The sequence below is a fragment of the Diabrotica virgifera genome, chromosome 2 (assembly GCF_917563875.1).
Source record: "Diabrotica virgifera virgifera chromosome 2, PGI_DIABVI_V3a".
In the NCBI taxonomy this organism is placed as follows: domain Eukaryota; kingdom Metazoa; phylum Arthropoda; class Insecta; order Coleoptera; family Chrysomelidae; genus Diabrotica; species Diabrotica virgifera.
In genome coordinates, this window is record NC_065444.1 from 60,376,314 (window position 1) to 60,398,456 (window position 22,143).

At 31.7% G+C, this 22,143-nt stretch overlaps 1 protein-coding gene across 1 annotated transcript in view; it reads left to right on the top strand.

The window, feature by feature from the left end:
• The window catches only part of LOC114337345 (matrix metalloproteinase-2-like), a 519,978-nt gene that overhangs the window by 282,408 nt on the left and 215,427 nt on the right, over nt 1-22,143 (top strand). Inside the window, exon 2 of the mRNA XM_050643701.1 lies at nt 10,775-11,034. Coding sequence (XP_050499658.1) covers nt 10,775-11,034 — 260 coding nt within the window. The remainder of the gene's footprint in view (nt 1-10,774; nt 11,035-22,143) is intronic.

A 22,143-nucleotide genomic window follows, 5' to 3' on the forward strand; every position in this document is an offset into this window, starting at 1 on the left:
ACAATGATAGTTTAACTGTCTAGCAACAATATTATTACAGAGGTATTGTCAATGAATAAGGCTATAACGTGGTAAAAAATCACTTAAATCGGACAACAGGTTTAGGAAATTCGAAACATAAAAATAAGCAAATTTTTAGTAGATCGATTGTTTTGCACCGCAGTGATAAATACAAAATAAGGAGGCAAAATAAGCCTGTTGTTATTCAAAGTTTTTTAACCACTTCGGTGGCACTTAGAACCTTAGTAATTTGCTTAGAAAATTCTTATAGCATACTTAAGCCGTCTACCAAAGTTCATTAAAATCGACCTATTAGATTTTGCATAATAAATTTCCAATCTAAAGTTTTTTAAAAAAGTTTAAATTTTTTAAAAGCTTTCTGAACAAAAAGTAGACCATTTAGAAGTTGGCTAATTTTTTTACATATAAAGAGGCGCTCTACCTATTTAATACATATTTATTACACTTTAATCAGAAATGTTTTAAAATTATAACAATTTTTTAACTTAGAAATAAATAGTAGGGTGGTTCGAAAAAAAAATTTTTCTTATTTCAGATCGCTATAGTGCGCAAAAGTTGCCATTGGTATAGACTTAAAAAAAGCACTAATTATTATTTTTTTATTAATTTGTCTTCCGGTCGCGCAATGCCATCGAAGTTGTGAAAAAGCTGAATTTTTCATATATTTTTTTAAAAGGCCAGATGGTTTTAATTGAGTTCCTATACCATTAATTAACTACTAAAAGTATGTAAAATCAATATAAATGCACTTTATACATTTGTTTCATATCTTCTGGTCGCGCAACATAATACAAAATGAGTAAAATTAGTAGTTTTTGCAAAATTTCAAAGTTTGACTGTTTAGTACAATTTAATCATACGACTTTTAGAGATGGTACAGTTTAATTTAATTACAATAATATATTTAAATCCACGCATATAAGATAAATTTTGATATTCAAGTGGAATTCGGTCGCTCAGTTTCGTCAAAAACAGCAGACTACCGAGAGACGAGGCGAAAGTGACGAATGCCAGCGATGCGCGCGCTGTCACAAATAAAGATATATGTGGGAATGGGAATACCTCTACAATGGAGTATTTGTCTTTTCCATTGCAACTAACTGCCATTCCACCACCTTTTCCAACACTTAGATGAAAATACAACAGGCCCAATAGGATATTCCGGACCAATTGGAAAGGCCCTACCTGATTGTGAAAGACTACCACATATTGATTTTAATCCTATTGATTGCGAGATTAAAAAAGTTGACAAGCGTATTCTTAGCAAGCACCAATAATTGTACTTGCTTGAGATATCAGAAGTCATCAAGTCAGGACATTGTTCAGAAGACTTTGTAGTGGGTACGTGATCCTATCCCAACGTCACATTCAAGATGGCTTACTACTGCAAAGCGAATTTTGCGTTTCTACATCAGTGTGTCCAACCCTTCTGAAAATCTGGGAGAGATTGTCACATTCATTCTCAAATGTTATAGTATGCTTATGTGGTTTGCCACAAAAATAAACCACAAGTTCACAGATGGGCCTAGACATGATTACAAAATCATTGAATATTCAAGGTACTTACCAGAAGAGCTTCTTCAAGTTGTTGATCCCGTTTTACAACGGAATGCTTACTTTGCCCATCCCGAAAATTTACTTTTGGCTATGGTAACTGATGACAGAAACCATATCCGAGAGCTGGGCTTTAGGCGTATCATGAAGGAAAAGCAAGCAATATCTGAAAGTGACTCTATCAGAATCTTTAACCACCAAACTTAAACTTTGAAGCTAAATAGTATTACGAAATTATCAAATGGAACACTAGTACACTGACTCCCCTCTACTGCTAAGAATATTGACTAATGAAGAGATAAAACAGTATGTGAGCAATGACTTCAAGCCTGTTATGAGTATAGATACTTTGCCATGCCATACACAGGCAGTTGAAAGATGCGTTAAGCTAGTGACCGTAGCTTCAAGTAAAGTGTGTGGACACAGTTCCAAAGACATCTATATTAGAACCATATTATTGCACCGCTCAGCGATGCCAACGATTATAATCAACAACAACTGGTAGTCTTTCACAATCAGGTAGGGCCTTTCCAATCGGTCCGGATATCCTATAGTGCCTGTTGTATTTCCATCTTAGTATTGGAAAAGGTGGCGGAATGGCAGTTCGTTGTAATGGAGAAGACAAATACTCCATTGTAGAGGTCTTCCCACATGTATTTCTATTTGTGGCTGAGCGAGCTTCGCTGGCATTCGTCACTTTCGCCTCGCCTCTCGGTAGTCTGCTGTTTTTGACGAAGCTGCGCGACCTAATTCCACTTGAATATCAAAATGTATCTTAGATGCTTGGATTTTAAATATAATATTGTAATTGAATTAAACTATAGCATCTCTAAAAGTCGTATGATTAAATTGTACTAATGAGTCAAACTTTGAATTTTGCAAAAACTACTAATTTTACTCAATTTGTATTACGTTGCGCAACCGGAAGATATGAAGCAAATGTGTATAATAAGTGCATTTATATTGATTTTACATACTTTTAGTAGTTAATTCATGGTATAGGAACGCAATTAAAACCATCTGGCCTGTTTAAAAAAATTTGAAAAATTAGGATTTTTCACAATTTTTGCTAACTTCGATGGCATTGCGCGACCGGAAGACAAATTAATAAAAAAATAATAATTAGTGCTTTTTTCAAGTCTATACCAATGGCAACTTTTGCGCACTATAGCGATCTGAAATAAGAAAATAAGTTTTTTTCGAACCACCTTAATAAATAACTTTGTTTAACAATAAAAAAATTAATTTTTATCAATGCAAATAATCAAAACCGGTATAATTTGACTTAAACTTTCAAATGCTGTAAGCAGAATTGATATTTTATTTTTTAATCAAAAGTTATTCGGGTTCAAATATTGCAATTTTTCGAATTTTTGAAAGTTCAATCGCGTTTATCTAGAAAACTATGCAATGCATCTTACTACTATTTTTTAACAATTTTATCGACATGCGGATCAACTGTTACCCAAAAGATTCGTGTTAAACGGGTCAAAATACATAAAAATGCTTGAGTAAGTCCATCTAAATAAAACAGGCACCTCCCTGGCTTGTTTATAAGCCAAAAAATTGTTTATAACTTTGAAACATTGGTGAGGCTGCTTAAATAATCCGATTTTAATTCTGTAAGGTGTATTAGATAGATATAGCGCCTGTTTGTATGTTAAAAATTTAGCAACCTTTTAAATGTTACTTTTTGTTCAGAAAGTTTTTAAAAAACTTAAACTTTTTAAAAAAAAAATTAGATTGCAAAATTATTATGCAAAATCTATTAAGTCGATTTTATTGAAATTTGGTGGACGGTTTAAGTATACAGGGTGTCCCGAAAAGAATGGTCATAAATTATACCACACATTCTGGGGTCAAAAATAGTTCGGTTGAACCTAACTTACCTTAGTATGCTCATAAAAAAAGTTACAGCCCTTTGAAGTTAGAAAATGAAAATCGATTTTTCGAATGAAAATCGAAAAAACGGGCATGTATCTATATTATGACAGGCCCACCTTAAAACCAAATTATAGTGAAATTTGTCCACCCCATAAAAAATTTATGGGATTTTGTTCCCTTGAACCCCCCCCCCCCCCCCAAACTTTTGTGTACGTTCCAATTAATTCATTATTGTGGTACCATTAGTTGAACACAACGTTTTTAAAACTTTTTTGCCTCTTAGTATTTTTTCGATAAGCCAGTTTTTATCGAGATGCGGCACTTTTTTACTATATTTACATAAAAAATTTATGGGGGTTTTGTTCCTTTAAACCCCCCAAATGTTTGTGTACGTTCCAATTAAACTATCATTGTGGTACCATTAGTTAAACACAGTGTTTTTAAAACTTTTTTGTCTCTTAGTCTTTTTTTGGTAAGTCAACTTTTATCGAGATGTGGCTTCTTTTTCAAAATATACCAAAAAATTTAAGTTATAAATAAATTTTCAGATTATTAACAGGTCGCTACTTCAGTACAAAAGGGCCACAATTCAAAAATACGAAAATCGCGTTTATTAAAAAAATCTAACCTTAAGCAGTCATATTTTTATATACCACTGAAACCCCCATGTATTTTACGTTTTTTAATATCGAAATAACACTTGCGCCCTTTTTGCATTTTTGTGTTTGAAAGAAAAAATATGGACAAAACTGCCACTTTGTTGGTTGTGTCCTGGCAGTCGAAGTGAACGCACGTTTCCTTTGTGCTAAAGAGCCACATTTCAAAAAACCCTAGTCATTTTTACCGTTTTTATAAACGAAAGTGCCACATTCCGAAATACGTCCGTTTTGCACAGAAGATTCACGTAAGTACATTATTATTTCTTAATCAAAAGAGATGCGTAATGAGGCCATTTTATACAAAATATTCGCATAATATATATTTTTTTTCTCAATCAAAAATGATGTATTACAGAATACATTCATTTTGCTTATGATATTCTCGTAGTTAGTATATCATTTAAAATAAAAAAGGACCATATATTGGGACACGACTGTTTTGCATTTTTCTATGACAGTCAAATGTTATTATTAGAAAGTAAAATGCCGTTGTTTTATTTACTTGCACAGTAGACTCTCTCCATAACGAGAACTGAAATGGCGGACCAAGACCCTCGTTATAAGCAGATCTCGTTATATCAGACAACAATAATATTGAAATGTTTTGATGCCTCTTATGTAGTTTATTAACCCCTTAATGTACACGCTCTAATACGAGAGCGTGCCTTATTGGCAATTTTGTACACGCTCTGACACGAGCGACCATTAACCCATTAGATCTATTTATGGGGTACTAAAAGTTTAATTTTTTTCAACCAATAACAGTTTTGCTTAAATTGTAAGAAAAAATTTACCCTGTATATTTTATGATGTAGTAAACTGATTAATACACTTTTTTTGATTACATTACAAACACCCATTCAGTAGAAAAATTATAAACATTGGTCAAATTTTTTTACCTCGTCTAGATTTACACATTTAATAATAAAAATTTCATTTCGGCACTGTTTTTGCCTCTCTATGGGTTATTATTGTTGAGTAAGGTTTATTACATCCGATAGTCATAAATAAATCTGGTAAAAATACATTGCTGAACAGTAACTATGAAGTTTACCTCCGAGATCCAGATTTATTTATTATATCTAATAATTTGCCCTAGGAACCGTTGACAATTGATACATTGAATTTTGTTGAATTGTTAAAAACTGTTTTTATTGGAGACACTAAACAGCTGTAAAACATTGATACCTTTTTTTATTATCCAGATAGTGTTAAGACATTAAGTTATAAATTTTGTACCTTTTAGTAGTAGTTTTGGAATTAACTTTTGTTATTTTTGTAGAGTGACATTGTAATATTTTTTTTTGATAAGATAAGACTTTTTGTAATAATTTTACTCAAAATCTACATTAATTAGTGACAAAAACATTGATTAAAATGTTTGTTTTTTTGGTATGTGTCCGTTTATTTCAAATTCCTATCATGACATAAGAAATATTTTTTATACAAAAGGGCCATATCTGCTAATATCTCTTTCAGGAAAATACTTACGCTGTATCTAAATACAATATCAAATACAGTTTAAATTTACCTTTCTATCAATATATTACTTGCATATAAATGATAAAAAATAAAAGAAAAATGAACCAAAAATAAATGTCAAAACTTTGAGTAGCTCCTCTGTAAAAAATGTGATTTTGATTTGTGGCCCTTTTGTATTGAAGTAGCGAGGTGTCTATAATCATACTTAACCATATACAAATAGGTGGTGGATTCGACAAATATTCAAAATATCTCGATAAACACTGGCTTATCAAAAAAGTACTAAGAGGCAAAAAAGTTTTAAAAATATTGTGTTTAACTAATGGTGCCACAATAATAATTTAATTGGAACGTACATAAAAGTTTGGGGGTTTAAAGGAACAAAACCCCCATAAAATTTTTATGGGGTACACAAATTTCACTATAATTTTTTTTTAAGATGTTGCTACGATAAAGATTCCTCATGTCCATTTTCAATAAAAAAGCTCTAGGAGTTTTCGATATATTAAAAAAAATCGATTTTCATTTTGTAACTTCAAAGGGCTGTAACTTTTTTTGTGTGCACTATTGTATATAGGTAAATGAGGTTTAATCAACCTATTTTTGACCCCAGAATCAGTGGTATAATTTATGACCAATCTTTTCGGGACACCCTGTATTATAAGAATTTTTTAAGCGATTTACGAAGGCTCTAAGCTCTAAGTGCAACCAAAGTGGTTGAAGGACATTCAACAAAATCAGGCTTATTTTGCCCCCTTATTTTGTATTTGTTGCTATTTTGCAGAAATGGTAATAATTTAAGATATTTTTAACCAGTCGTATATCATACAAAATTTAATTATCTTTATTTCATTTCTATACGACTTTGTTCCAAAATAAATCGTTTTAAAGTTATAAGCAAAAAGAGTAGAAAAAATTCGATGTTTTTCGAAATTTTTAAATATTTTCTTATTAATGTTTCGGTCATATTTGAGAAGGAACATAAGTCAATTATAACTACTGTTGTCACCTAACTTTATCTGCAAAAATCCGAATGCCACCTCTTACATCCACCTCAAAACAGATCAGCCCTGGTCTATTATACAAATGCATATGAATGTATTATATTATAAACTCATCTTATGGTCCATTTAATTTGAAATTTGTGCATTCAAAACATGTAAAAATATTCCTACAGATAAAAGATAATACCCTACCTCTTTCTTGACACTGTCAATCCTATTAACATAAATTCGTTGTTAGTGGAGATGATCTCGAGCCAGTAATTTTACATAATTTTCATTCAAGAGATCACACGTTGGTGTGTGGGCAAGTCTCATTTGTATAAATAGTAGACACTACCATGACGGAATATGAATTTCATGGGATGTGTTACAGAATATGTGCAGCCAACAATACGAAATAAATAATCACTAAGAACTGGAAAATCAATTAGAATGTTTGTTGACTTATTGAAAAAAAGTTCATAAAAATAATTTTTAAACATATTGCAGAATCTAATCAAACAAGAAAATAATCCAGAAGATTGGAGCATGTATAAGCTCTATCCACAAAAAAGGAAACAAAAAGAAATGTAAAAAAGTACAGGAGTATAATGATTATTAGATCATTGGTGAGGTTATACGATCGATTGATAAAAGAAAGAATCGAAAACCAATATTATGATGAAATAGATCAGAGTAGATTTGGTGCTGGCAGATTTTGTATTTACAAACAGCCAGAAATTTAACGACTTATGTAGTATTCGTTGACTTTGAGAAGGCCTATAATAAAGTACCCTTAAAACTATTGTTTGAAATATTGAGGAAGGAATGCATACATTAAAGCTATAGCGAACAGGTCCATAAATGCAAAAAAGGCCATTAAAATGGAGAATATAATTTTAAACATATTTCCTGCCACAAAAGGCTTGGAATATAATGTTCTTTATTCCCAACTCTATTCAAAATCTATATTAAGGAAGCACTAAACAACCGAAGACGAAAGAAATGAACAAAGGTGGGAATATGTATAACTTAACAGTTATTTAAAAAAAATTTAAAATGTCAAAAAAATCAAAAAGGGCTAACTGAGACAAAAAAAGGGTTAATAATTTATGATGTCCAATCAAACTCAGTTTTTTGCTTTGTCTTTTGTCAAATATCATAAAAATACAACCGACTTCAAGACAAATTAAGCAGTTATCTTCAAAGGCATTTTTATATTCCATGTTCTAATCATTCCCTCAATTTGTTAATCAATTTTGCAAGCAAATTTTGATAAAAGCTGGTAATTATTTTGGTATGGTACGTTTTTTTTTCAATTTCTACCCACCGATGGGCCTTATATTCCATTCACTCACGGTAAAATATTGCAAAACCTCCGGATTTTAAATAACCTTTGGATTTGAAACAAGAGCTTGGATTGACATGAAATTTGGTATAAGCATAGCTAACATGTAAAATAAAAAAGTGATATTGTGCCAATGTGGGTTTTTGCTCTACGGTGAATCCACCCCTTCTCGGGGGTGAAAAAATATACCGTCAAAATACGTCCGGAAGTGGATAAACTGACTAATTCTAAGTAACTTTTGTTCAATAGAGTTTTTCATCAAGTTAATACATTTCGAGTTATTTGCAAGTGAATATCTTCATTTTCAACAAAAAATAACACGTTTTTAGACGGTTTTTCGCAAATAACTCAAAAAGTAAGTATTTTATCGAAAAAATATGGCTTTTAAAAAATTGAAAAAAATGGTGTACCTATGTGTGCAGTCTGTAGACCCAGTAGAAGCTGAGTTGTAGCTAATGAAACGTAGGTTCTTATTCGTCAAATTCGAAATCGAATATTTCAACGTGAAATAATAAAAAAATGAAGCACTTTTCATTGAAAACTCATCATAACTTGTTTAAATGTTTTAAAAAAGCATTATTCTTGTTTTTAAAACAAATTTCTATCCTAAAAAGTAACCAAGATAAGCTCAAAATAAAGTTGATCCCATTTTTTGCGTAAAAAAAAACTGGTGAAAATAACCCCCTAATTAGCATCCCAAATGAATATAATCCTTACCGCTTCACAAGCTACTTTACTTATGTATTGTTTATATGCTCTGTAAGTTTTATCGGTATAAAGTGCTTATTTATAAAAGGGCTGTAGTAGAAAGGGCTTGAACAAGTCACTAATCACGAGTGTATGCAATTTTTTTTATTTAGCTTAATGCCTCGACAACTAATGGCCATTGGCATGGTACAGTGGATTTTTCCAATCAGGTACCTAGTGTAGTGGGTAGCGTGTGTGTTGAGTAAATGTCTTGTTACTTAGCAAAGTCGTCATTTTTGCAAAGAGACGCTAATTGTATGCGAACGTCTGCGGTCCCTCCGGTGAGTACCGATCCCACAAGGATAGAAACTATTTTCATTTATTAATTTTTAATAAATGAAAAATTCTCTACCCAGGGTATGCAAATTTTAAACACTCATATCTTAACCAATTTTTATCTTCCAAAAAAGCAAAAATCTGAAATATTCAGAAAATCAAAACCTATAGTTTTTACTCTTTAAGATTTTTGGTACCACTAATAATTTTTAAGTTATTTTGAAAAAAAAAGACATTTTTTTTTCAACATTTTAAAAATTTGTTTTACTTTAAATCCCAATGTTTTGAAATATAAGCACTGTGAAGCGGTGAAACTTACAGATCATATAAATAATATACTTATAAGTTTTTTCAAGATTTTCATAAATTTTCAAGATTTTTGTGCCAAAAAAAGGAATCAACATTATTTTAAGCTTTACTTAATTATTTATGATGATTTTTCACCGAAAAGTGCTTCATTTTTTGGTAGTTTACGTTGAAATAGTTGATTTGGAATTTGTCGAATAAGAATCTACTTTTCAGTAGCTCCAGTTCTGCTTATACTGGGTCTACATACTTCATACAAACACCATTTTTTAAAATTTTGTATACCTACTCTATATTTTTTCTAAGAATATTTTTTCGATAAAACACTTAATTTTGGAGTTATTTGCGAAAAACCGTCTAAAAGGTGTTTTTTTTTTTGTTGAAAAATGAACATATTCACTCGCAAATAACTCAAAAAGTATTGATTTAGTGAAAAAACTCGATAGAACAAAAGTTACTTAGAAGTAATCAAGTTAAGTATCCATTATTTTGAATGTATGTTTTTTCACCCCCGAAGAGGTGGCACTCATACCCCGGGTAAAATCACATATCGACACAATATCCCTTGTTTTCTTTGGCATATCTATGGAATATTAATGAGAAGTTGTTGCGAAATGTAAAAAAAAAAAAATGATCTTTTTTACATTGTCGTAATTTCTTTTTGGAGTAACTACTTTCCAAAATAACATAAATATCTGTAAATTGGTTTTAAGTAAATGGTCGATATACAGGGGCCTACTTCTTATGGCCGCCTAGGGCACCATAATTCCTTAAACCGTCACTGGGCAAACGATGAGGAAGACATGGATTATATGATTCGAAAGTTAACCGAAGAATATATACGCAAATTGGTTACCTATCCTCAACACTAATATTAGAGAGAGAGAGACATACTTTATTGATACAATGTACCAATAAAGGCCATCGACCGAAGTCTTTCAGCCAACTGACACTAATATTATTTAAATAAGATTTAAAAAAATATTTAAAAATATTTATAAATAGGTAAATAGACTATTTAAATAAAGAGAGTATAAAATTTTTTTATTCTCTACAAACTTTAAGTTAATGTCTATATAAAAATAAAGTTTTGTGTGAGTTTATTGAAGATCATTTTTTAGTCCAGCTTACCTATAAGCTAGAACAACATTTCTTTTAAATCTGATTGATCAGATTGATAAAAAAAACTCCTAGGTATTTGGTAATTTTATTTTAACTGTTTTTTTTTAGTTAGATTAGTAATGATATCTTCTAAGTACGGTCCATTTATAAATTTATTGCAAAATATATTTTTACAAATAAAATTTTTGAGAATGTCCGTAATATTATGTTCATAATCTGTCCATAATCATAATGTCCTTAAGTTAAGTATAAAATATGTCCCTATGTATATTATGTAAAAAACTCCAAAAATAATAAACATGTTCTATTTTTTTAACTGCTACCGCCCTCTCTTCGTCATTTATGATAACTACATCGCTAACATAGTATTCATTTCCTTTTTTTATTTACAGGAAGTCTACTTAATGAACTTCGGTTATATGGAAAAGTCCAAAGATGGCGCTTTCGCTCTTCGAACGGAGGAATCTGTAAAGAGTTCTCTCCGAGACATGCAGGAATTCGCAGGCCTGCCCGTGACGGGTCGGTTAGACGAGAGAACTTTGAAGTTAATGCATACGCCGCGGTGTGGCATGCCCGACAAAAATTTTCGAACGAGGAGGAAAAGATTTACCATACATGGATCAAAGTGGCGGTATTTAAATCTTACGTGGAGGTAAGTTATTTTGGCTTGAGTGTTTATTAAATTTATATTTAGCTTAAACTGTTAGGCTAGTTACTGATTGTTAGAACGAAAGATCTAATTACACTCGGTCGCCAAGTGACACGAAATCGCTTCTTCACAAAAAATTCAAAACTTAAATTTAACATAAACAGTTTTTATAACCATTCCAAAGTTTTCTTTTAAGATTAGCCGAAAATATAAAAACGAACCTACAGATTAACCAGAAAAAAATTTGTTTTCTTCTTTAAGTACCTAGGTACTACTACTATACCTGTCCATCAGGGAGGGTTTAAAACACAAACAAAAAGTTTGTGGTTTATCCACAAATTTTAAAACAAAAAGCCGCTTTCTTTTGAAGGATATTAGCGTCTTAACGATTACAGTGTTTTTAAATGCTATTAACAGTACTTACACGATTAAATTTTATAAATCATATTTATGCAACACAAATTGAACAATTTCTAAGCTTCGCGGATTAGGATTTCTGGTGTTAGAAGATGTTAGGATTCCCGGTTCCACGCACTTAACACTTTATTTGTGAGAAAAGGGCTTTTAAATCACTTGCCACAGTCTGATATTCGACCTCTGATTCTTCTTTTCCGATAGCATCACTAAACTTAGGTACATCTAATTCATTGCCTTCGATACCAATGTGGAAAGGTATCCACAAGAAGTTAACTATTCTGAGCTTTTCTTGGGCTTTCTGAAGTTCCAATTTTATCATTTCTATGAGATCTTTTGGATAGAGATTTTGCATGGTTTTAATTGCACTGAGCCAGTCGGGATACTATAGGGGATGTTTTTGGTACTAATATATTATAGGGATTTGAACAATGAACAAAGTTCTGATTAGTGGTAGAATTAACAGGAAGTTCAAATGTTAAGTGAACAAATCCACAAGAAAAAAGTTTTTCCACCTACCTCTACCGAAAGTATACTTTTCCGGACCTAATTGTAGGGAGCAAAGTTGTACTTTTCCTCCCTAGGGAGGAACAATATCTGTACAATATCTATTTTTTATTATGTAAGTATCTATACATTTTAACGTTTATTTATAAAACACCCAGTATTTTGCAGAATGGTAAAAAACAGTAAATTGTTATTTTGATTTAACAATGTTTACATTAATAATTTGACTTATATTTAATAGTTGACAGTTATATTGTACCTACTTGTTAGTTTTAGTTTTAATAAATTTTGTTGGTTAGTTACATAAATAAATTAAGTAAAAATGAAAAATGACTTGTTATTAATTTAAGGAAGGTGGAAAAACCATACATATGTATAACATGGGAGTAAAGTGCCTTTTCCTCCCTTGAATGATTACTTCAGTACACGGGAATGAAGTTTACTTATGAATGATTACTTCAGTACACGGGAATGAAGTTTACTTACAGTAAACTTCATTCTCGGGAGGAAAAGTAGCACTTTCCTCCCTTGTTATACAAATAGCTATTCCTGTAGTGAACGTATAATGTAGTAGGTAATAGCTGCACCAACTACCATTTTTTGATGCGTCGGTAACTATTTTGATTCCAGTCTTTATACTGCTGGTCTAAGATAAGGTTTAGCTCTGCTTTAAACATTGTTGGATTTGTTTGATCCTCAATATTTAAGCTTAATGATACATTGATATTGATTTACAGTTTTCCAATATAGTCCTGTCGCCAGGGGGGGTACAACGGCCTTCTTAATTCAGACGGACTTACCCAAGTTTTTTTTATGTATTTTGACCCGTAGAACACGAATTTTTTGGGTAACAGTTGATCCGGATGTCGATAAGATTGTTATAAACAAAGAAGTTGAGGAATTACATAACAGCGATTTCTCTCAAAACAAAACATTTTTTTGTATTTTTTGGGTCATTCTAACCAAAAAATGTTCCTACAAGTTTTTTCGTAGGATGCATAGTTTTCGAGATAAACGCGGTTGAACTTTCAAAAAATGGAAAAATTGCAATTTTTGAACCCGAATAACGTTTGAATAAAAAATAAAATAGCAATTCTGCTTACCGCCTTTAAAAGTTTAAGTCAAATTATATCCGTTTTGAATATTTGTATTGCTACAAATTTATTTTTTGATTGTTAAAAAAAGCTATAAACACATACTGTTTCCCGTGCCTAATACATGCGTTTTATTGCATGCTACTTAGAAATAGCCCCGCTTGCACTTTTACCTCCTCTACGTACTCGTTCGATTTTAAATGAGAAATCATTGAAACATCACTCAAGCACTAGGTGTTTATAGCTTTGTTTTAACAATAAAATAATACATTTTTGGCAATACAAATAATTAAAACCGATATAATTTGACTTGAACTTTCAAATGCGGTAAGCAGAATTGCTATTTTATTTTTTAATCAAAAGTTTTTCGGGTTCAAAAATTCCAATTTTTCGATTTTTTGAAAGTTCAACCTCGTTTATCACGAAAACTATGCATCCTACGAAAAAAATTGTAGGAACATTTTTTGGTTAAAATGGCCCAAAAAATACAAAAAAATGTTTTGTTTTGCGAGAAATCGCTGTTATATGATTCCTCAACTTCTTGGTTTTTAACAATCTTATCGACATCCGGATCAACTGTTACCCAAAAAATTCGTGTTCTACAGGTCAAAATACATAAAAAAAACTTGGGTAAGTCCATCTGAATACAGGAGGCCGTTGTACCCCCCCTGGCGACAGGACTAATAGTTCGTGGAGGCTAGTTGTCCGAGTTTACTGGAAAAACTTTTGGAAACTGAATATTTAATTCAGAACAGTACCTACAATCTTTCATAATAAGGTTTGTGCGGCCTATTATTATAGTACTTGATGAAGGTATTGTCATACATAAGGTTTACTTGGATCTGAGGCAATAGATTTGTTTCACCCGCTTCATCACTAAGTAAGCTTTCGATGGAAGTTGTCCGGAATGCTCCAAAAGTAATTCCAATGCCTAGATTATTAACTTTTAACGTATTGATTAGGCTGATACATATGCAATTGGATCGTAATCTATTTACACCTTATTAATGTACGATACACTCTCAATAGGGCTGTTTAAGGTACTTGTACCACTTAGCTTCCATTCGTCGTGGTAGTCAGACGTGCATAGGAAAGAAGCTTGTTTTTTAAAACCGGTGTCTATAAATTAGATATTTAAATAAATATTTTGTGAACTTTAAAAGTAAATTAATTACACCAAATAAAAAAGCGAAATCGGAATAAAAACATTAAAAAGTTATGAGTGCAGTTAGCGGGGGCGACGCCCCCGATAAAAATGTTTTAGAAACACAAATGGATACAGAACATGCAACATCTTCAAAGGAGGAGCTATTAGGATTCCAAAATCTTGTTCCAGTTACACAGATAAGTACCACAAAACTTGTTAATAATAAACCCATTATCGATAATGACTTTGCTAATGTACACACTTCAATAACAAATAACATTAACAAAGAAGTAGGAATAAAAAGGGAGGAATTTCTTTACCGACAAAACGACCTAGGACCTTTTTACGCGTATTTAGAAAATAATTCACCCGATTTTAAAGGCAGATTAAACGCGTTAAGGATAGGTGACATTATTATCACAAATTTTAAAGAAATTGATGAAAAAATTGTAAGCATTGACGCAGTAGGAAGAAATAAAATACGTATAAAATTTAAAGATTATAAATCGGCTAACTATATCATATCTAAAAAAAATGAAGCAATATTTATAAAAAATAATCTAGACATATACATTCCTAAGTTTCTTTTAGTTAGACAGGGCGTAATAAAAGATATTTCCACAGAATTTTCAGTAGAGTATGTTAAAAACAGAATAAAAATGTACGATTTACACTGTAAATTTGAAGTCCTTCAAGTCACAAGATTAAATCGAAGACAAGTAGATGAAAACGGTACTCAATACATTCCAACAAAAACATGCGTAGTTAGTTTTAAGTCACAAGTGCTACCAAAATATATAACAATCAACAAGGTACTAAAGGAAGTCGAACCATACAAACAAAAGGTGCTATTATGCTTTAATTGTCTTCGATTTGGACATACAGGTGGGCAGTGTAAGAGCAAGGCTAGGTGCGATAAATGTCAAGAATCCCACAACTCAAAAGATTGTAAAAAGACCGATCTCACTCCAAAATGTTTTAACTGTTCGGGGGATCATTTTACTACAAATTTAAGCGCGTGTCAAGAATTTCAGCGTCAAAAACTTATTAAAGACGCTATGTCTTCCAATAATATTAGTTATCAAGACGCAAACAAACAGTTCCCCAGAAACTCCTATGCAAAAGTAACATCCATAAATACGGAACAAACTACAAACCTCTCCTGCCTCAAAACTTTCCCTCCATTAAATCCCAATAATTATACACCCACCCAATTCCCATCAAATCCAATTAACAAAATGTCAACTAATAATATATTCTACAATAATAATTCAAATAGTACAAATTCTCGAACATTCAAAAGACAGAGACCAAATAGTCCAGATCCAACATTAATTTTGCATAATGAAATTATATCTTCCCCTAGATCTCAATTACCTACGGGAGGAATATTAGACAGCATTAACTATAAGGGAAATATTAATAATAATCCAGTTGCATCTCCTTCAGACTTGAGCATGATAAATTCAATATTAGAATTAGTTATAGAAATTGTCACAAAAGTTTTAGTAACAAAAAGTATAAACATAAATAAGGAAGAACTCGAAAACTTAGTCAAATTAACTATAAATGGAAACACGTCATCACATTCTCAGACCACAACCATGCAATAAATATCCTTCAATGGAACTGCCGCTCGGCAGTTTCTAATAAAAATAACTTAGAATATCTACTAGATAGGGGCAACTACTCCGTTGCACTTCTATCGGAAACATGGTTTAAAGCAGAAAAATACTATAATTTTAAAGGCTTCAACAATATTCGCTGTGACCGGGACGACGGGTACGGCGGCTCTGCCATTTTATTAAAATCAGACTTAATATACCAAGAAGTCTCAATTCCAACTACAATCAACTTTGAGCATACTTGTATCTCGGTAAATTTTCCATATATACATAAAAAAATTTACTTTGTTTCAGTATACCTTAAACCGAGAACTAGAATATCATTACAACAGTGGATTAACTTTTTGGAACAAATTCCAAAACCATTCATAATTGGGGGCGACTTTAACGCACATAGTTTGGCATGGAACGATGGATATGACGATATCTATGGCAAAATTCTTTTGGAAGCTATCGAACAATGCAACCTAGTAATTATAAACGACGGATCACCTACATTAGCAAACAATAAGAAGTCAGCTGTAGACTTGACCCTCTGTACACAGGATCTGACACAACTAATTACGTGGTGTACTTTAGAAGAACCTTATGGCTCTAATCACTTACCAATACACATACAATTTGGAAGGAATATCCCACCTGCGCAAATTAAACAGACAAAACATAATATATGGAGACTCAAGGCTGCTAATTGGGATGTATACACCGCTACCCTTGAAGCAACAGAACCAAAATCATCACTAATGGGCATTATCGACAATATTAACAAAGCTGCCGACAAAGCAATTCCGTTACGAAAATCAAACGCACAAAATAGAAATCATTGCTCAAAGGACTGGTGGAACGAAACCTGTAACATAGCTGCTAAAGCAAGAAAACAAGCTTTCTTAACCTACACACAGGCTCCAAATCTTAATAATCTAACAGAATATAAAAGACTTGATGCAGTAGCTAAAAAAACTTTTAAAGAAACTAAGAAAAAAAGTTGGATAAATTACTGCCAAAATCTAAATCAAAATACACCAATTAAAGAAGTGTGGAACAAAGTAAACCGATATAAAAACCGAAAACAAGCGAATAAACCCCTAATGGACCCCAAAGAAGACTGGATAAGCGAATTCCACACAAAAATCTCACCTCCATGGGTCGAAAACAACATTACTCAACAAATAGCTACTGTAAATAGGAACACTTCTTTCCTACAATCGTTATTTCAATTATGGGAACTCGATCATTGCATTAAATCAACAAATAATAAATCTCCCGGGGCGGATAACATTTCATATAATATGTTGCATAAAATGCCCTTAGACCATAAGAAAGCCCTGTTGGAATTGTTCAATTCGATTTGGATAAATAGGATTCCTTTTCCACCGATGTGGAAAGAATACATCATAGTACCTATCAAAAAACCTGGAAAACAGAATGGAAATGCAGATTCATATAGACCCATAGCTTTATCATCGTGTATATTTAAAACCATGGAAAGAATGATAAAGAACAGGCTTGAATATTGGCTAGAAAATGAAAAAATATTACCTGACTCACAATATGCTTTTAGAAAGGGAAGATCTTCCTTGGAACCCCTAACGATACTAGTAAATGACATCTATCTAGGATTCACACACAAATACAGCACTTTGGCCACATTTTTGGATATAACTTCAGCATATGATAATGTTCAAATAAATATACTAGAAGAGAAGCTCATCAATATTGGTCTACCAACCTCCTTTGCCAACTTCATAAAATCAGCTTACTCTAATCGATCAGTTTCCTTAAAGATAAATCAAGAAATTTCGGAATCAAGAATATGTAGATCTGGATTACCACAAGGTAGTATCCTGAGCCCAATCCTCTACAGCCTGTACACAATGGATATAGAAAATGTTATATCACAAAAGTCTAAAATTATTCAATACGCTGATGATGTTGTTATTTACACCAGTAGCAAATCAGAGGACAAATGTATAGAAAATATCAACACTGAATTTATAAAAATCCAAAAATACCTAGACAACATGGGACTTTCCATATCCGAGTCCAAAACCAATATATGTATTTTCTCTAGAAACAGAAACAACTATCAAAGACAATTAACAATAGGAAAATATAAACTCTGTATTAGTAACTCTGTAAAATATCTTGGTCTGCATCTAGATAGAAAACTATTATGGAAGGACTGTATCCACCAAATTATCAAAAAAACAAGTAATTCTATAAATATCCTAAGAGCGTTTTGTAGAGCAAAGTGGGGAGCAGACCCAAATACGGCTTTACTATTCTACAAAACAATGGTACGATCAATAATGGATTATGGAAGTCAACTCTATGGAACAGCAGCAGATACACATCTAAATAAAATCGAGATACAACAAAATAAATGCTTAAGAGTTTGCCTGGGATATCTTAAGTCAACGCCCATAAACATTATACAAGCTGAAGCCGTGGAACCTCCTCTTAAACTAAGAAGACAACTATTGAGCAGAAAATTCATGATAAAAACCATTTCAAAAAAAACTTCTTACCTCAATAGTGTACAGTCACTAACAGTTCAAGTTTTGACCCATAGATACTGGCACTTCAAGAAAACCCCCCTCATAGTAGAATCTTTCTCAGAAATAGCTGACATTACAGATATACTCTATTCCAACCAACTCCCTCCAGTTTTAATTTACTCACCTGAACAAATTTTTTCACGTGAAATTAGAACCTACTATTTTGAAAGTGAAGAAGTAGCAAGTATCAATCAAACAAAGTTCAACGAAACAAAAAACAAATACTGGCCAAACTATGATTCTATATTCACTGATGGATCAAAGTCAAAAGAATATACCAGTTGTGCCTTTTACCATTTTGAGGAAAATACTGACAAAAAATTTATTTTACCAAAGGAAGCTTCCATATACACTGCAGAACTAACAGCAATAGTGCAAGCTATGAAATACGTACTCGGCTCTAACCACGACAAATTTATAATATGTACGGACAGCAAAAGTGCAGTAGATAAACTTAAAAATGTTAAAATAAATAGATCAGTTAATCATATTGAAGCAAAAATCCTGTATTTACATAATGAGATACACATCAAGAATAAAGTCGTCATATATCTATGGGTAAAGGGACACGCAGGCATAACAGGTAATGAAATGGTGGATGTCTTAGCAAAAACAGCTCCAACATCAGGAGAAGAACTAAATCTTAAACTACCCCCGTCCGATTTATTCTTAAATCAAAGGAACAAAATAAATGAGATGTGGCAAAACCTATACAGTGCATCAACAACTGGAACAAACTTTTGTAAACACCAGCCAAGGATCCCCAGAAAACCATGGTTTCACAAAATACCAAACAGAAACTTTGTCGCCACAATAAATCGAATACGTGCAAACCATGCACTAACACCTTATTATAAGCACAAAATAAAAATTACAGACGATCCACTGTGTAGTTGTGGTAAAATGGGTACATTGGTACATGTTTTACTTGAATGTCCAATAAATATTGTAAACATTAATAATCTATATAAAAACTTAATTCACTACAAGATAAACCTTCCAATAGACCTAAATTGTATTATTTTTTCAGGAAATAATAATATACTTTATGTACTTCATGAACACATCATAAACTGTAAACTAAAATTGTAAAATTACTAACCAATTTTGTAAGCAATTCTGCAAAACAAACTAAATGTAAAGCATTAAAGGAAAAAAAAAGGTGAATACAAAAAAAATAAAAAAAAATAATAAAAAAAATAAACCAAGTAAAAAAAATGAACCAATTAAAAAAAAACCAAAAAAAAAATCAAAAAAAAAAAACAAAAAAAAAACAAAAAAAAACAAAAAAAACAAAAAAAAAACAAAAAAAAAGAAAACAAAAAAAAAAGAAAACAAAAAAAAAATAAAAACATACACACAAAGAGGGCTAAAACCTCCGCGGCGTTGAACCGGGTTGATGCTCTAGCGCGGAAGGAAAAAAAATTAAACACCTTACACTTTACTAATGCTACATATTACTAACAAAACAAATGAATGCATCATGCTAAAGTTTGATACTATGAAACAATTTACACAAACTATTTATACAATCTAACATAGTCTGGCTAATTGGTCCTCACCAAAGCCATAAATTCCACGAAAAAAAAAAAAAAGGTACTTGTACACTTTAGAAGACCAAAAATAATCATTTTTCTTAGGAATTTTTGAAGTTATACTTCTTTACGATCGAGAGTGAAATTTTATCGCATGCCGCGCGCATGCGCACACAGAGAGTATGTATTTCGTTGCTAATCTTTCAAGATATGTATGTATCAGCGCTGTCAGCGCAAATAAGTCATATTATATCATATAAAAGGATATATTATTGTTCTTAGTAAATGTATTATTTATTATAATTTTTGTGTCTTTGGATTTGTCTTCCTCGGGAATAAGATATTTTATAATAATAGTAAGTATATTTAAAGTATTTTTGTATACTTCACTTGGTCAGTATGTATGAGAAATCTTGTAACCTGTCAAAGCAAAAGGGATATAGCTCAGTGGTAGAGCGTGTGACCGGAGATCAAGAGGTCCCGGGTTCAAATCCCGGACGATAAATATTATTTTTTTTTATATTTTTGGTATCGTTTTAATAAAAATTTTTTAAAAGTGGTAGGTACAGAAAGTTAGTTTAATATTTAAGTAAAATACAAATAACCTGCTAAGTATATTAATTTCGTTGAAATCATAATAATAGAAGTATAACTTCTTACGTGCGTACAAAGTACACACACATTCTTTTTTTTTTCTCAGAACCTTTATTAAAAATGAACATAAAATTATTTACATATTAATATCTAACTCTTAGAGAGTACAAAAATTATACCTTTTTTCTTTTATGCACGTACACTAATATTATAGAGGGCGCAAAAGTCGAGGCCTCGAAAAATGATGGCGGACAGGTAATCTCAGGATTGGGATATCTGAAACAAAAAAATCGTACTGCATTTGAAAAAGGAAGGTTTCTTACGTGACAGTTTACCACAATTTGACCAAAAAATAAAAAATAAATATTTTTTAACCATGCAAAATTGAAAGAAAACGGGCGATTTTTTCACAAAATTTTTTCAAATTTCCGTAAAATCTTTGTTTTGCAGAATTTTTCACTAACGGTGGTAAATTATCACGTAAGAAACCTTCCTTTTTCAAATGCCGTACGATTTTTTTGTTTCAGAGATCCCAATTCTGAGATTAACTGTCCGCCATCGGAACTACTATGTTTCGAGGTCTCGACTTTGGCGCCCTCTACAATATTAGTGTACAGGCATAAATGAAAAAGGATATATTTTTTGTATTCTCTAAGAGTTAGATGTTAATATGTAAAAAGTTTTATGTTCATTTTTAATAAAGTTTCTGAGAGAAAAAATCTTGAAAAAATGCTTATTTTTGGTCTTCTAAAGTGTACTAGTACCTTAAAGTTTGAATTTAGAACTCTTTGTCGTTTTGTGCCATTCTTAGTTGTGTATATTAATCGAGGATGTTCTTCAGCCAGGAACATTGCCTACAGTCAGTTCTTCTGCGGCTCTCTATTTTTCCTTCTATTACTTTTGGAATCTTATATATTTCTCATATGTCATACTCACACGTCATGTTTGGAAAATGTACCGAATCATACGGAATATGAGCACCGAAAGTTAAGGGAAGATAGACGGAAGAAGATATCTAGTTAGAAGAAAGACCATGTCTTAAAAATATAAACGAATACACAAAGATAGACGGGAGTCCCTTAATTTATCAAGCCTACGACAGAATGATAATCGTCGACCACAAGGGAGATGAAATATTTTCTTGTGTCATCGACCAAAAAGTAGCCTGGTACTCATAAATATCTAGAAACCAAGCATATTATGTTCTAGTTGTTTGCCCTTTTTTATCGTCGGACTGTAAAAATTAATATATTTTTAAATATCACTTTTATGTATTTGGAAGCACTGTCTAACAAAAACATAAATCTATAAAACGTTTTATACGTTATTATTTTGACGTTGTTGTTTACCCTTTACCCATATATGTAATTGTCGACCAAAAGCATAAATATAAAATATGCAACTAGATAATGAAATTACTTGGATGTAAATATCTCTGTTATAGGTAGAAATGAAAGGTCGGCGCTATTAGAGCAAAATTCATATGACATATTTTCCATATAATTCAGTTACATACACTGCTTGATTAAGCAATTAATTGGCTGACAACTATCGTCCCATAGGTATTACATATTATTTTGCCAAGATCTTTGAATATGGTTATTTTTCTTCTTTTTCTTCTTCTGCTTTTCCTTTTTA